Consider the following 14,389-nt stretch of genomic DNA (forward strand, 5'->3'; position numbering starts at 1 on the left):
AGAGGAGGGGAAAAAAAAAAAGAAAATTCAAATAGCATTTCCATACCTGCAAAAGTTTGTCATAACGATCTGCAGACATGAGAAAACGACCATCTTCAAGCTGCATTTCCCTGTTCTCCAGCAAATTGTTCAACACTGGCAGGACGTTCCGCTCAGCCTTCTCCAAGCCTTCCAGAACAAGGATTCTGCCTTCAGTAGCTGCACGAACTGCACACTTTAAAAAAAATATAAAGTCCCCCAACATTTTAACAAACTTTGCATAATTAATTCAAACAATTTTTTGTTGAAAAAGAACCTCCAAGTTCTTCCAAGAACTTTCCCAAAACGACATTTATTTCTGTAAGAATCAACATGACTCCCAGTAGCGGTGGAAGGGTGACACATTCATGAGCTGGAGTTTTACTGCTCAACTATTATGGGGACTGACAGAAGTTCCAGTATTTTGTACCAACAGCATAAGATATAAAACCTTACAGAATTTTAGACCAAACACAGTATGTATGTATATGTATGTATATATATATATATGTCGCATCCTTTATTGTTGATGTCACATAATATTCTTTCTACTACTTTCAGGTAGTTTAACACCACCAAACAATTCCGAAATAGCATTTTTAACAGAAAACACAATCAAGGGGGTTTTACCTAATTACATCATATTAAGACATTTAGAAAAAAGTCCAGTATTCCTTTATATTTTTCTGAATATTCATCAGCATAACTCATCCTCAGTACTTTACTTTAGTTTGATTAGAATGTGTGTTGAAACCAAACAGGGATGATGAAAGCAAAATAGTGCCACAAGTAATCAGACTTTTAAAAGAGTGATAAAAGAATAATTTAATTTAAAATTATATTCCCTGACTGAGTATGATCTTCTACAAAACCAGAATAAAAATGCAGCTATTAACTTGATAATCCTCTGAAAACTTAGGGTTAGAAAATGGTTTCTTTTCTACTTTATTGGTTGTTTATATATGGCTGCTTCTTAAGTGGAGCCAAAAGGTAAAACTAACCTCTGGTGCTGATGATTTTGTGCAACTTTGTTACAAGGACATTAACTCAAGTACATTAAGTACACTTGATATCTAATATTCATAATTACTGCCCAGTAAAAGACTCTGAAATACAATGCATTCTTGTCTTCTTCTGATTTGCAGAAATTTAAGCTGATAATAATGTGGCAGGTTTGGGCACAGGCAACATTTAGAGGCACCAGAGTCTTTCTTTGCATTCCTATCACATCAAAACACAATTTCAGACACAAGCACAGTTGCAAAGGGAGAACAAATGAAATCTTTTCCCAGCATGTCTCCTATAAACTCCTACAGAAGAACCTGTCATACAATGCTAGATGAAAATCAGTGATGAATACAATAGATGCCAAAAAATAGGTCAGTGAGAAAGAAGGAAGATATGAAAAAGAATAATGAAGAAGCACCAGAATACAAAAATAACCCACCAAAAAATTACATATGAAAGCAGACGCATAAAAGACAAATGCATACGGATAAAGTAGGAACAAAGATGCATTCAGCACAACAAATTAATTGCTGCATGGGTTTAAAGCACACAACTGACTCAGACACCCATGTGAGGAGACACAGAAGACACCTGCTCTGGTTTCAGAGAGGGGTTGGAGCCACACGGGTTGGCCAGGCTGCTGTTCTATACCACACAGGTCACCAGGAGGTGTGGCTTCAGGGGAAGCCAAGGGTGAACACACACCACGGGTGGGACACTGCCTCCACTCTCTCTCTGGGAGAGGTAGCCAGGACCAGCCATGAGGACCGTGCCCTTCCCATCCTATCCCTCAGGAGAGTGTGGATCAGGGTGATGAAAGCAGCTGAGCCCAGTGGAGCCTGGCAAAACGGTCTGGAAGTGAAGCTGGCACAGAGCCAAACCTCAGCAGGTGCCAGTGCAGGAAGTGGCTCTGGGGAACAAAGTGGCAGCAAAACCAGGACAAGAGGAGCTCAGCCCAAACCAAGCCCCAGAGGCAGGGACTGGTCAAAAGCCACAGTGCCACATGGAACAGTCCTAGGAGAACTGTCCAGAAACAGGTGGCATGGCATAATGTGACCTGGTTTTCAGGGCGTTGTCCATCACTGCTCTCCATTGTCTTGGAGCTAGGGATGGGAAGCACTGACTGTGGGAGCTCTCACCATCTTGTCTTTGTCTGGGCAAACCAGAACTAAGCTGAGGTGGTGAACACTTTTTGTGTGTAAAGCACCTTTTTTTTTTTTTTTTTTATACCTTTGTTGCTAATATTGCTGCTTTTACTGTGCATTTCTTATTCCATTGCTGTTTGCTTTCAGTAAATTGCTATCTCAACCCACATCTTGGACTTTGTTCCTCTCCCACTAGAGGGGGAAGGGGGAAAGGGGAGAGGCTTATTTGCAGTTTAATTTCTATCTGGTGTTAAACCACCACAACACTAACCAGTGAGACGAATCAAGATACTTCTGTGCAATTTAGAAGCATAACTAACAACTGGCAAATTAGCCATGGAGTAAACTTTTCACATCACTATTAAGATGGAAACAATTCCTAATTATTAATATATCTAATCTGGATTCAAGCAAACATTACTGAAAAAAAGCACTCGTAAATCCTGGTACAGATCTCCAGATCTTAAAAACACAACACTTTTATATTTAGCCTCATAATCAGTATCCGAGGAACTTAGAATAAGAATAAATCCATTAAACAAGGGCTAAACCTCAGATTATTTCTCTTCCACTCAACCACTAATTCTTCAAAAAAAGCAATGAATTTTTTTCTTCATTTGGGACATCATACACTACCTAACAGGCAACATAAAATCACCCCTCTCCTCATCCCATAAAATGTGTACAAAGAACAAATTTTCTACTAACATTCTTCCCTAGGAAAGTCATTGGTCATGTCAAAAATCTGCTCCAACCTGCTTGAATAGAAAACCTGAGTCTCCAGCAGACAGTCCAGTACCTGGCATGAACAAAATGCTATTTTGTCTAAATGCAGCTTGGAGACATAGCCAGAATTTGTTTTAACAAACAATTTATTTGCCAAGCTGGTTGGATTCTGCATATTATAAGTCTATGAAGACTTTATGACTGATTTTTACTAGTCAGAGGAAAATACACATTCTGTTCATATGGTTTCAAAATATTTTGAGTATCCATAGAATCTTGTTGACTCATGTTGAGACACACACACACTATGGATGTGTGGAAGGAACAGGCTTCCAGTACTAACAAAAACCTCTCTCTTGAACTGGTATATGAAGAAAATCTGCTGTAGGGGTAGACAGCAAATATAAGGAAGTGTAGAACAATCATTAATTTTGAGAAAGAGAATGCTCTCCATTAGCATTGCAATCCAGAGAAGCAGCTTACTACATACACTGGGCTGACTGCTGATCATCAGCTTACAGGATCAAAATTTAAAAAGTACAGAACTTGGAAACTGTTCGAAATTTTAATTCAAAATTCTATTTCTCAGGAAAATAAAATTTCAAATTATCTTTGCCTACCTATATGCACCTTTTACAATCAGATTCAGGAAAGGTTGAATGCACAACCACAGTTTTCTATTTCCTAATCAAAGACACCTCATAACAATGATACCACCACCACCCCTTGGGCACTAATTTACTCCAATGTCGTTTCTTCCCTCTTCAAAGCATACCTGAATACTGGAAATTGTTCTCTAGAATACAATGAAGTAAGTGCACGCTTCATCTGCCTCTGAAGTTTTCGTTTTAAGTAGCCTAAGTCTGCTCTTAAGACCATAAGAGCTGAAGTATCCGTCTCTGATTCATACTGTTTCTGCATTCTGGTTGGTAATGAGTAGTAATTTTTTCCAATAAACTAGGCATACTACAAGGCAACCTCTGAAAACATCAGTTTTAGCTGTGTATTGATGGACTGGTATGGGAGCTAAAACGCATTTAAAAAATCAGAGGAAGGAAACTAAGTTTGCAATCTGTCACTGAAAATTATTTTTAAAAATGCTTCCAAGAAACAAATCTTCACAACTCTATAATGAGAACCCAGAGAGAGTTGCATTGACCCCCTTTCTCATTAGTTTTGTTCACTCTAAAAGTCTAACATAAACCACAAATTTGACAGGGGGGGGTTTATATCATGTAACCTTGTCACTAAATCTGAGATTAAACTTATTCATTCTTGTTAAAAGGTCAAGAAGGATTTGTTAAAAGTTTACTTGCAGATTTATTGTCACTGCAGCAAAGGGACTATTTTGCTCATCAGAGGACAGATGCTGCTGCCTCCCACCTGTGCTGCCAGAGCTCTGGAAGGCTGGTAACCTGGATACCTGCTCCAGGGAATACCTGCAGCTACCAGAGGCTGGGAGCAGAAACATTTCACAGAGCATTGCTCTCATTGTAGCGGCTTTATGCAACAAATACATTATGCAGAATGCTTACAATGGTTTCACACTGCACCTACCAAAAAAAAAATCTTTAAAGGCAAAAACACCTTAGGAACAAGACAAGCTCTAGGCAGCCTTTCACTGACTTTCCTGTAGCTGAATTATGGTGAGCAGTGCAAAATATGAAAATGCAGGAAGCTGTAAACCCCAATTTTGACATAAATCACAGTGTATAAACATATGGATGAAGTTATATAGTGTCAGAACAGGAAGGACAGAAAAAAGCTCACCACAATGCACACACTGAAATGCGAAAACATCGGAGAAAGAAGACATTTTTACATAGCTTACCAAAATAGTTTGTAAAGCCACAAGAATTTTAACAGTATAGTTTTCACATACCAGAACTGAAGTGGCAGTTCTTTTCTCTCAGGAAAATGCTTATTGCACACCAGAACATTCTGATTGTCCTGAAATCCATGAGGAAGGTTCTTGGGGAAACTCCAAAGAACTTTTTTCAGATCTGGGCATCATTCAGAATATGATGGACAGCCTACATTTCAGAACTGTTTTATAATTAAAAGGCTGGAAATTGCTCAACAGTAATCAATAACTGTGTCTTTTACAGGAGCTACCTCAAGGTACAATTTAGGACTTTTTTAGATGATGACTTGCCCCTGCTCTGAAATCTACATCCCTATAATGACATCTCAAGCACAGCAACCATAAGAATATAGAAAAACAACAGTACAAGCAACTCAGTGAACACAAGAACTAATGAGGTAAGGATTCTCTACATCTGCAGCCTACGTTTCAGATGTCCCTTCCAATGGAATATCTTGTTCCCACCACCCACACAATATCCCACACAAACTCATCCACCCAATTCTTTCCAATAATTTCTGTAGCTCATAAACATCACAACAATGTAACGTCCAGATGTCGCTTATGATGAAAAAAGATCCTGAACAACCATCTGGTAAAGACAAAACAAAACTTGGGCTGGTTTGGAGCTAACAAAATGGTGACTGGCTGCAGCAGGCTGACAAAACTTGAACTATTAAATATGTGGTACAGTCTACCTTCCATAGATGAGAGGTTTGAGTCCCTGTAACCTACCATGCTAACAAATATCACAAAACTCAAAGGAAATTGATATCTTCTAAGTTCATTTCCACTAATCAAATACAATTAATCCAACCTCTAAAATTTAAATTGTTAAAACTACCCAACAAGTAAAAGATAACAGGAAAAAAAAATGAAAGAGAAGCAGAATGGAATATGAGGAGCTTTTACTGTCCCCTACTGAGGAAACTAATTTGTTAGACTTTCAAAATATGTGTAAAAGACATATCTAATGGTATGTCTCTACCAAAGACTATATTGTAAGGTATTTGTTCAGCTATAAGGCCTCTTAATTCCCTAGCCATTGTTTTCCCCCATGAGATGAGCAAACTAGAAGCCTGTTGAGCCACACTAAAATACATTACTACTTACTGGACTGAAGTAATAGAATCCTACAATCTCAAATTTGCTCTGACTGCTCTTAGAGACAGGTGTCACATCTGCCGAATTCCAGTCACCTGGGACTTCCACAGTTGACAAGGACTGCTGGTAAATGACTGATATGAGAAGGCTTTCTCCAAAGTAAAAGTATCAGTAAAAACTGCACAGTAAGATAAAGGCCTACTAAAGCCACATTCAGCCACTTTAAAAACTAAAATGTCACATTTTAATGAAAACTTAAAGCTATCTTTTTCCTTAAATATTTTGAAAATCTTATACTAGCTCTTTAAAATAAAATGTATTTATTAAAAAAAAAGTTATGAATGTATAATGCCATTCCAAGATGAGATGACAAACAGGCATACCATCTATCCAAAAAAGTGTATTCTATCTTTTGTAACAAAAAATTTTTACTTTGTAGATGATGATTAGCTACAGCTTTGCATTTTTGAGCTTAGGCCACAAACATACTGAGTTACACATATTCCAAATGCGATGCTCATATTTAATGAAAATCAATGTAATAGTAACTAAAATGATAAGTCAAATTAAAAAGGTAACTTAAGAACTAATTCAACTAATTCAACACCCTCTGTAATGGAGCAGGGGGCTACATCATCACTATTCAGCCTACCTCCCCACTGAGTTAATCAAATGTTTTCTGGGTAGGTTTTATAGCTATTTTTCTCCTGTGAGTTTAGCAAAATTACAGAGCAGGTACGGTTATCCACTCCTTTTTTTTATTTAAATACCCACAAAAGACAGAAAAATTGCAGTATATCAGAGTACTGTCAGCCAGGCTAGCTGGTATCCAAAGAGGGAATCCAGCAGTCTGCAGTAGTTAGTGCTTCAGTGAGGATGAATGGCCTGAACTGGTGAGCAGCTATTTCATAATGTTATACCATGGCACAGAATGAAAAGCAGCTAAAGAAATAAACTCCTCAATTTATTTGAGTTTCGAATCAAAAAATTTGGCTAGAAAAGTTTACCCTAGAAAGTGAATCAACATATGATAAGAGCATAAATATGTAAATGTGACAAGAACTGGAACAGTCCTTCATTTCAGTCATTGATTTTTGTTTCCCCAGTCACTGATTTCACCTTCCTCCACACAATTTTATTTTCCATTTTTGAAGTAGCATACGCCAAGTGATCTGGTTTTACTTCCATTACCCCTTACCTTAACATGACAGTCAGGTGTTTTTGCAACAGTACCTGCAAATTGTATTTACAAGAAATTATGTGCCTGCCTTGGTAGAGTCCAGCTATTTTAGCTGCTTTACACCAAGAATCTTAGTATGAGATTACATATTAGATCAGGTACGTGAAACATTTTGCCTCGTGGCCAGAAACCAGGCCCAGCAGAAGGCAAACTGAGGTTCTTAACAGATTTATTAGTAAAAGAACCTACAAATAAATAAACCTAGGCAAGGTTTATCTTCTGTACAGGAATAAGGGAGGAGAGCAATTTAAATTTTTCTTCCTGATGAGCAGCACACTAAAAAGAAAATTACATACTTGACAGATATCTAAAAATTATGAAGTTAGTTATCACTCTTAAATCACTTTGACTCAGAGCACCATCCATCAAGTCCAAATTGCCTATGGATATTATGATCCCACATATTACAAACTATTGCTCCTTTCCCCATAGTAGGAAATAACAGCAGAAAAGGAAGTGGAATATATATGTAACAGATACAAAAATAAGAAAAAGAATCTCACACTTCTTATAAGGAATTATAAATACATGATCCTAATATTCCTCACATTACATCACAGATATTCATCTATATGCCCTGCACATCAAAACAAGATACCAGAGTCTGAACTGCTAGCCTAACAAATCCAGTGAATACTGACACTTTAAGAAGCATGAATGAAGTATTGCAAATGATTATACCAAAATCACTTCTATGAGATAAAAGGCTGCCATACAGAGCTCAACATGCATTTTTATTTTAGATAAAAGATATATTATGTCAACATCAACAAAGATTAATTTCATCCAAATACTGTTGATTTCTACCTAATATTTCTTTCTCTGTCTCCTCTTCTTTGTAGGAGAAACTAAGAAAATGAATAGGAACATTCACACTTTTGAGTGCAATGCTTGTCTCTTCTTTCTTCAGACTTCACTATCTTACTTCTTGTTCTAGGTACACAGACACTGCAGTGTTAGACAGTCCATGAAATTATACTTTGTGACAATGTGGCTGTGGCTAACTTCCCAGCACATCAAAAACCCACTGCCACCTCCAAGGCAGTAAGTTAATAAATCACAGAATCACACAATTTTCACTCAGTGGTTAACTTTTGTTAAAAGCTGTTAAAAGCGCACGTCTTTAAGAAAATATAGAAAGTTTTTTATCTGTAAACACAAACATACATACATATGCATATACACACACACTCTCAAATATTATAATCTCACTCTCCAATATTATTATAATTCCATTCAATTAATCTCACATCTTATTTTATAATTCCCTTTCTAATCTGCTTTGATTAAAAGAAGCCAAACTCCAGACTGGGTAGTGCTACTCCAGGGGATTTCATGTTATGTTCATTTTACAGACAGTATAGTTTAAGAAGTCATTTTTATCACTTTGGGTGTTTAATTGTTTACTACATGAAGTATTTCAAGCCATGTCAGAAGATTATTCTTCTGGTATCTTGACAATCAATTTTTCATTTTGCCATTGTATAACTTAGGATGCTGGTGCAGTTAGGGATGTAAAGGTATTGAACTAAAATGAGTATGTTCATGTAGCTCAAAGACACTGCAAAACAGAGTCTAATTCTGTATAGACAGAAATGACAGTGAAATACATATATATCCACTCAGTGGATGCAGCTCAATCAGCAAATCTTCAAAAACATGACATCATATTTTCAATTATTCAGCACATAAGCTTATGACATCTTTCTACTTATTCCAGCCTCAGTTAACTTGACTGTCTTGAACAGAAAAGACTGTACACTTTATTACATGGTTTGTGTTTGGGAAGCTTCCTTCATTTAATGCAAATGCTGGAAGATAAAGAGTAAACAAAAATGGGCATTCTGGACAATGTAGTTTGCAACACAATCCTGGAGCAATACACATCTCAAGCACTAACAAACAGGATTAGCTGTTCTCCCAAATTCACCTGCTATATTAAAATAATGCAGGATTTCCTTAGATGTAATAGTTATTAATGTAGGAGGCTGCAGTAATAACAATTTAAACCAGGGATGTGACTTATGCAGCTGTACACACAAAATAAAAAGCAAAACTATACAGAAATGGGGGAAAAAAAGACAAAAAACCTCAAATCTAGTTCCCTAATTTTTGGAAATACAATAGGCTATTAGAATCTTCTTACCAGTTCAATGAAGTTGACAGCTTAACTGTGAGATTTATAGAGGCAGAAAACCATTTTGCAAGACAAGTCTTCTATCAATAAAAGTAAAATCTGAAGGTGCCATTTGAATATTTATGTAATATAAAGTAATTCTAATTACTTGATATACAACATAATTAAACCATGCAACAAATTAGAGAATAAAACCATTAGGTTACTTAATTAGCTCAGTAATAGAAATAATAACAATTTGGAGGCTTTTAACAGTGAATTAACAGCTGAAAGCCAAAATTAATGGCCAAAAGTAAAGACAAGCAAACAAAATTTTCTCCTGTCAATACATGAATTAAAACAAATAATTCATCATTACCTCATCATAAATTCTTTCTTTTACATGATTTTAATTGGCAATGAATTTGACAGTTCAATGTTTACCTTTATTTTAATGATCTATTTCTGAGGTAAATAAACCCCTTTTTTTTCAGCCTTCATCAGATATTTCTTCTAACTACCTAACTCCAACTCTCCCACTTGATTCACTCTAGTACTAAGAAATACTGATACGCAAGAATATTTGATATGCTGGCCTTTCAATATATACTTCAATATGGAATTTCAACAACTGCTTCCAAAGGACTGCCTCTCCAATATATTTTAATTAAGTATCTGCAATCATATTCCATAACTTCATATTAAAATATAGCAGATGTTTTGAAACCTCTGAGATAATAATTTACAGCATTTAATCTGTCACTGTTAAATGTGGAGCTATAAACAACTACAACATCTTAACAGTCACTCAGAGACAACTTTGTAAACCTTTCTGCGTCTGCAAACCCAATGAGTCACTAAATTAAAGATCTTTCTGGTCACAAGATGCCAGATTTTGTTATAGTATATTATTATTCAAAGTGTAAAATAACTACATTACTATATTATGACTGGCTTACAAAGAGCCTCCTATATCTTAAACAACAGATAATTTTTATTGAAGCTATAGAATTCAGACACAGGATGTCCTGGAAACCAGACTTTCAAGCTCTGCTGTCTTCTCAGGGGTGACATGAAGAGCAAGCATGAGAAAGGAAATGGTGCAAAAATCTGAAAAGCAGAGTCTACTGTCTTCAGTCACTCACATGAATTCACCTTTTCTTTCTCTCAGCTATGCCAACTGAAGCAATCCAAGCTCTTTAGGGAATATTTTGTTTGGGCTTCCTATTGATCTCAGTTAATGGTTTGTAGTTTAAAGAAGAGTAGTGTCAGGCTTCTGTAATGCTCTGAATTAGTACAGCATCTGCAAACCTCAAAATCATTAAATTAACTCATTGAAATTCAGGCACCAGTGTAATCTGTAAAACTGTATAGCTCAATAATAGAATGGAATAATTAGACTATGATGGTTCTAAACATAACTATGTAGCATATTTTATGCATGTAACAAAAATGCAGGATGAGAAAATCTCAGCTGGAACATCATTATCTAGGAGATTCATCTTTCATATTTCCAGTATTTTGAAAGTGTTCATCTAAATACCAAGTATTTCTTTTCTTAAGTTCCATTCAAAGCTTAAACACACATTGGTTATAAGTACAATGAGTAAAACATGAGCTCACCAAAGATGCAACAGATTCCAACAGATTTTAGTACTTTGGTGTCTTGCTAAAGCAAAGTCTTGGTCTGAAGTATTGCTGTGCTGGATTCTGGCAAAAACCTTTCAACTGAAAATTTCTAACCAAATGAGGAAGGTGGTCATCTTAGACCTTGATCTTAAGAAGCAAATCTTCCCAGAGTGTTCATGCTGGAGTGAGATGACTCAAAACAGAGTGAGACAGCCTCACTTGGTATAAATCAAAGTCTGGGATCAAAGTCTACAGACAAATACTCAAGTAACAGATCATCTCACATCTCAGTGAGCTTCTTACAGTCCTTGACGCAGTGGCTCTTACAAATGTTAGTTAATTAATGCTATTACACCATGGGTCAATTGTCTTGACTATCCTGTACCAAGGGTGAGGATAAGGCTGCCTGTAACAGCAGACAGGTGCGGAAGTGATATTAGTCTATAAGTTAATCCCAGAACCTACACAGCCCTAAAACACAGCACAGTGCTTCAAATGATCTTCTGTTGTGCAATCCTCACATTTCCAGATAATGAAATAATTTGAAATCCTAGAAGTAAAACTGAAAAAAACATATTTAGATTAATTTTTAATTCTTCATTCTGATGATCTTCCACTACTCAAAGCCATTTATTGTGGTTTCAAGAAAATCTGCTTAAAGGTTTCTTGAAAATTTGGAAGCTGAAAAAGAGATCATTGGGAATTTAAGAAAAAAAAAAAAAAGAAAAATGTTTCTTTAAAAGAGAGAACAAGTTTTCCGGTTTTCTCTTACTAAACACCTTTATGATGGTGATATCATTAACCTCTATAGCATCACCAAAAACTCTTTTAGATAACTCCTTTAAATTCATACTACATCACAGGAACTCTCCCATCCTATCTAACCAGAAACCTAACTTCCGTAAAAATTTTAGGTATCTACGAAAACAGACATTACACTTCATGTCTTCTCTGGGGTGACATGAAGAGCAAGCATGAGAAAGGAAGTGGTACAAAAATCTGAAAAGCAGAATCTACTATCTTCAGTCACTCACATGAATTCACCTTTTCAGAATCAGAAAGGAAACATTCCACTGATAATCTATGAAGAGAAATCTTACCTAACCCAAGTCATTCTGTGACTGTGCCAAATCAGCTACTGGTCTGGAGCAATACGGATGGCAAGTGTGTTTAAATCATTATTTTATTCCAGGTCAACAGTGAGGTTTCAAATCAAATCTCTCAATTGTCTCCCTTTACTGTGCTTGGGTTTCATAACACAGAGCAGTCATTAAACACATGAACTAGATGCTTTCACAATTAGATCAGAAGATTCATTTCAGGAATACACCTAATGTACTGCAAATGTTGAGGAAGAGACATAGCAAGGGCAGTGCTCATCTAACTTGCACAGAATGGACCTTACTCTTACCAAAAATGGTCTGTCTAAATCAACCCTGTAGTACTCTTAAGAGACAGAGTAGTCTTAGATTTGGGTAAAGATAACATTTATGACAATAACGAGATTATTGTGCAAGAGACTTTCTACTTGGATTAGAAACACAACAATCCACATACTGACTTTTCATAATATAAACCATGACTTCCTTCAAACTACTTGTGAATCATGACTAGGTGGTGTGTGACTGCAACTTGCCTGGTCAAGATAAAAAGCGGTGCCATCCCGGATCTCTCGCCGCTGTTTGAGGTCAGTTTCAGTGGTGTCCCTTGACAGTGCAATATATTCAACCTCCCGCTTTGTCAGCTCCTGAGGACAACAGCCTAAAGTTATTGCAAAAATAACACTATAACCTGAGTGACTGAACTTTAAGAATACACCTAATGGTATAATTGCACAAAAAAGCTCTAGGCAGCAGCATAGTGATCTGAAATAACTCTTAAAAAAATCTAATATCTCTTATTTTTAAAATGTTAACAGTGTGCTCTGCCTCAAACAAAATGGTTTGAATTTCTGCTCAATAAACTTTTATTTTCCCCAAACCTATTCTAAAAGAGCTATATACTCTTTCCATTGAACATCTGTAACATCCTGTAGGTTAATCTTCTGGTTCCAGACTGTGAAAAACAGCTAGCATCTACAAATCACAAATAAAAATGAGAAGTTTTCTGTAAAAGATTGAAATGTTCAACTCTCATAGTTCATTAACACTTATAGCGTGATGCAGCTGTGATTATTACCTGCACATGCCCTGCCAGTACACTGATGAACTGTATTACTCTTATCCTCTCTTCCTTGGCTGTCATGAGATACACTCTGCATCTGTAAAACTATAGCTATTTAAAATAGGATAACTCTTGGGTTATTGTTTTTCTTATTTTGATTTAATGTGAGATATACTTAGAATTTGCAATCTTAAAGGAATAAAAACAACTCCCCCATGTATTTATAACAGATATTTCTGCTACTTCCATATCTGGGTTATCATGCATTCTGCTTAGGAAACAGATTCATAATGAAATGCTCTTAGTCCTTATTTCTCAATTAAAGATGTCATTGATTTAACAGACCTCTCTTAACAGGCAGCTTTCAACTATAGTTGTATGAAAAAAATAAAGCAAAGATATGAAACCCAATTAAAACTATTTTCTTTCCACTTTTGCAGTGCCTACTGAGTTACAAAGCCACCAATTCCTTTATGTTGCAGGTAGATAGAGTTACACTCTCTTTTAATTAAAGGGGGGGAAAAAGAGTGCTTTTCAATAATTAGCCCTGTGAAGGAATGCATAATAGCTTTCAGCAACAGCAAACAGAAGTTTTCCAGGCTTATATGTTTTCATTAAAGGCACCACAGCATGTATCAGCTCACATGGAAATACCAGCCTTCACAAAATTTTTTGGCTTGGCATTGAATCAGTAACCTGCAGTCTTTCTAAGAGATCTCAAGTGCATACAGTCTGTGGCATAAATAAGAAGGCACATTCTACATCCTATGCCTGGATATCAGGTGTTTTTCCAAGTTCTCTTTTTAGGTTATTCCAAACTCTTATAATTTATTTTAAGGAATACATCAAAATGTCAAGTAGCACATCTGGTTTGCTGAATTAAAAAACCTTTTCTTTCCTTGACAAAGTTCAGAATCTTGTAGCCTTCTCCTCTTTGCTTTACCTCAGGGGCGGTAGCCTTTGAATTAGAATCTTTTGATTTTTAAAGGAATGCCTGAACTTTATGACAATTGTTTATACATCTCCATTTGTGTTCCCTCTGCTCAGCCAGATTCCAGATACAGCTCATGGCAGACCTAGTCCTACCCACATCACTTTTTGGGGCAGACATCTCTCCCCTTCTGATCATTTAAGGGCACTGACTTTTTAAATGCGAAATTTTGTACATGGTGCTGCCATGGTTCATGCAGATGGCTGTAGGCAAGTCCTTCCCACATTCCAAGAGAGGATCATGCACGCATCTACTCTTTCTAAACACTCAGAATAACTGTTCTCAAATGTTACTCAGAACACTTCTCTCCCAGATCCTTTCCTTCATTTCTTTTTTTATGTAATGAAGCAAAAACGATTTGTTGTCTGTAGCACAAGGCAGATAT

The 14,389-nt window shown here is 36.3% G+C and overlaps 1 protein-coding gene across 1 annotated transcript in view; it reads right to left on the reverse strand.

The window, feature by feature from the left end:
- The window catches only part of VWA8 (von Willebrand factor A domain containing 8), a 184,488-nt gene that overhangs the window by 146,807 nt on the left and 23,292 nt on the right, over positions 1 to 14,389 (reverse strand). The window contains exons 4-5 of the mRNA XM_036379175.2: positions 12,487 to 12,597; positions 47 to 214 (exon numbers count right to left, since the gene is read on the reverse strand). Of these exons, the coding sequence (XP_036235068.1) occupies positions 47 to 214; positions 12,487 to 12,597 (279 nt within the window). The remainder of the gene's footprint in view (positions 1 to 46; positions 215 to 12,486; positions 12,598 to 14,389) is intronic.

This window comes from Molothrus ater, chromosome 2 (genome assembly GCF_012460135.2).
Source record: "Molothrus ater isolate BHLD 08-10-18 breed brown headed cowbird chromosome 2, BPBGC_Mater_1.1, whole genome shotgun sequence".
Classification (NCBI taxonomy): domain Eukaryota; kingdom Metazoa; phylum Chordata; class Aves; order Passeriformes; family Icteridae; genus Molothrus; species Molothrus ater.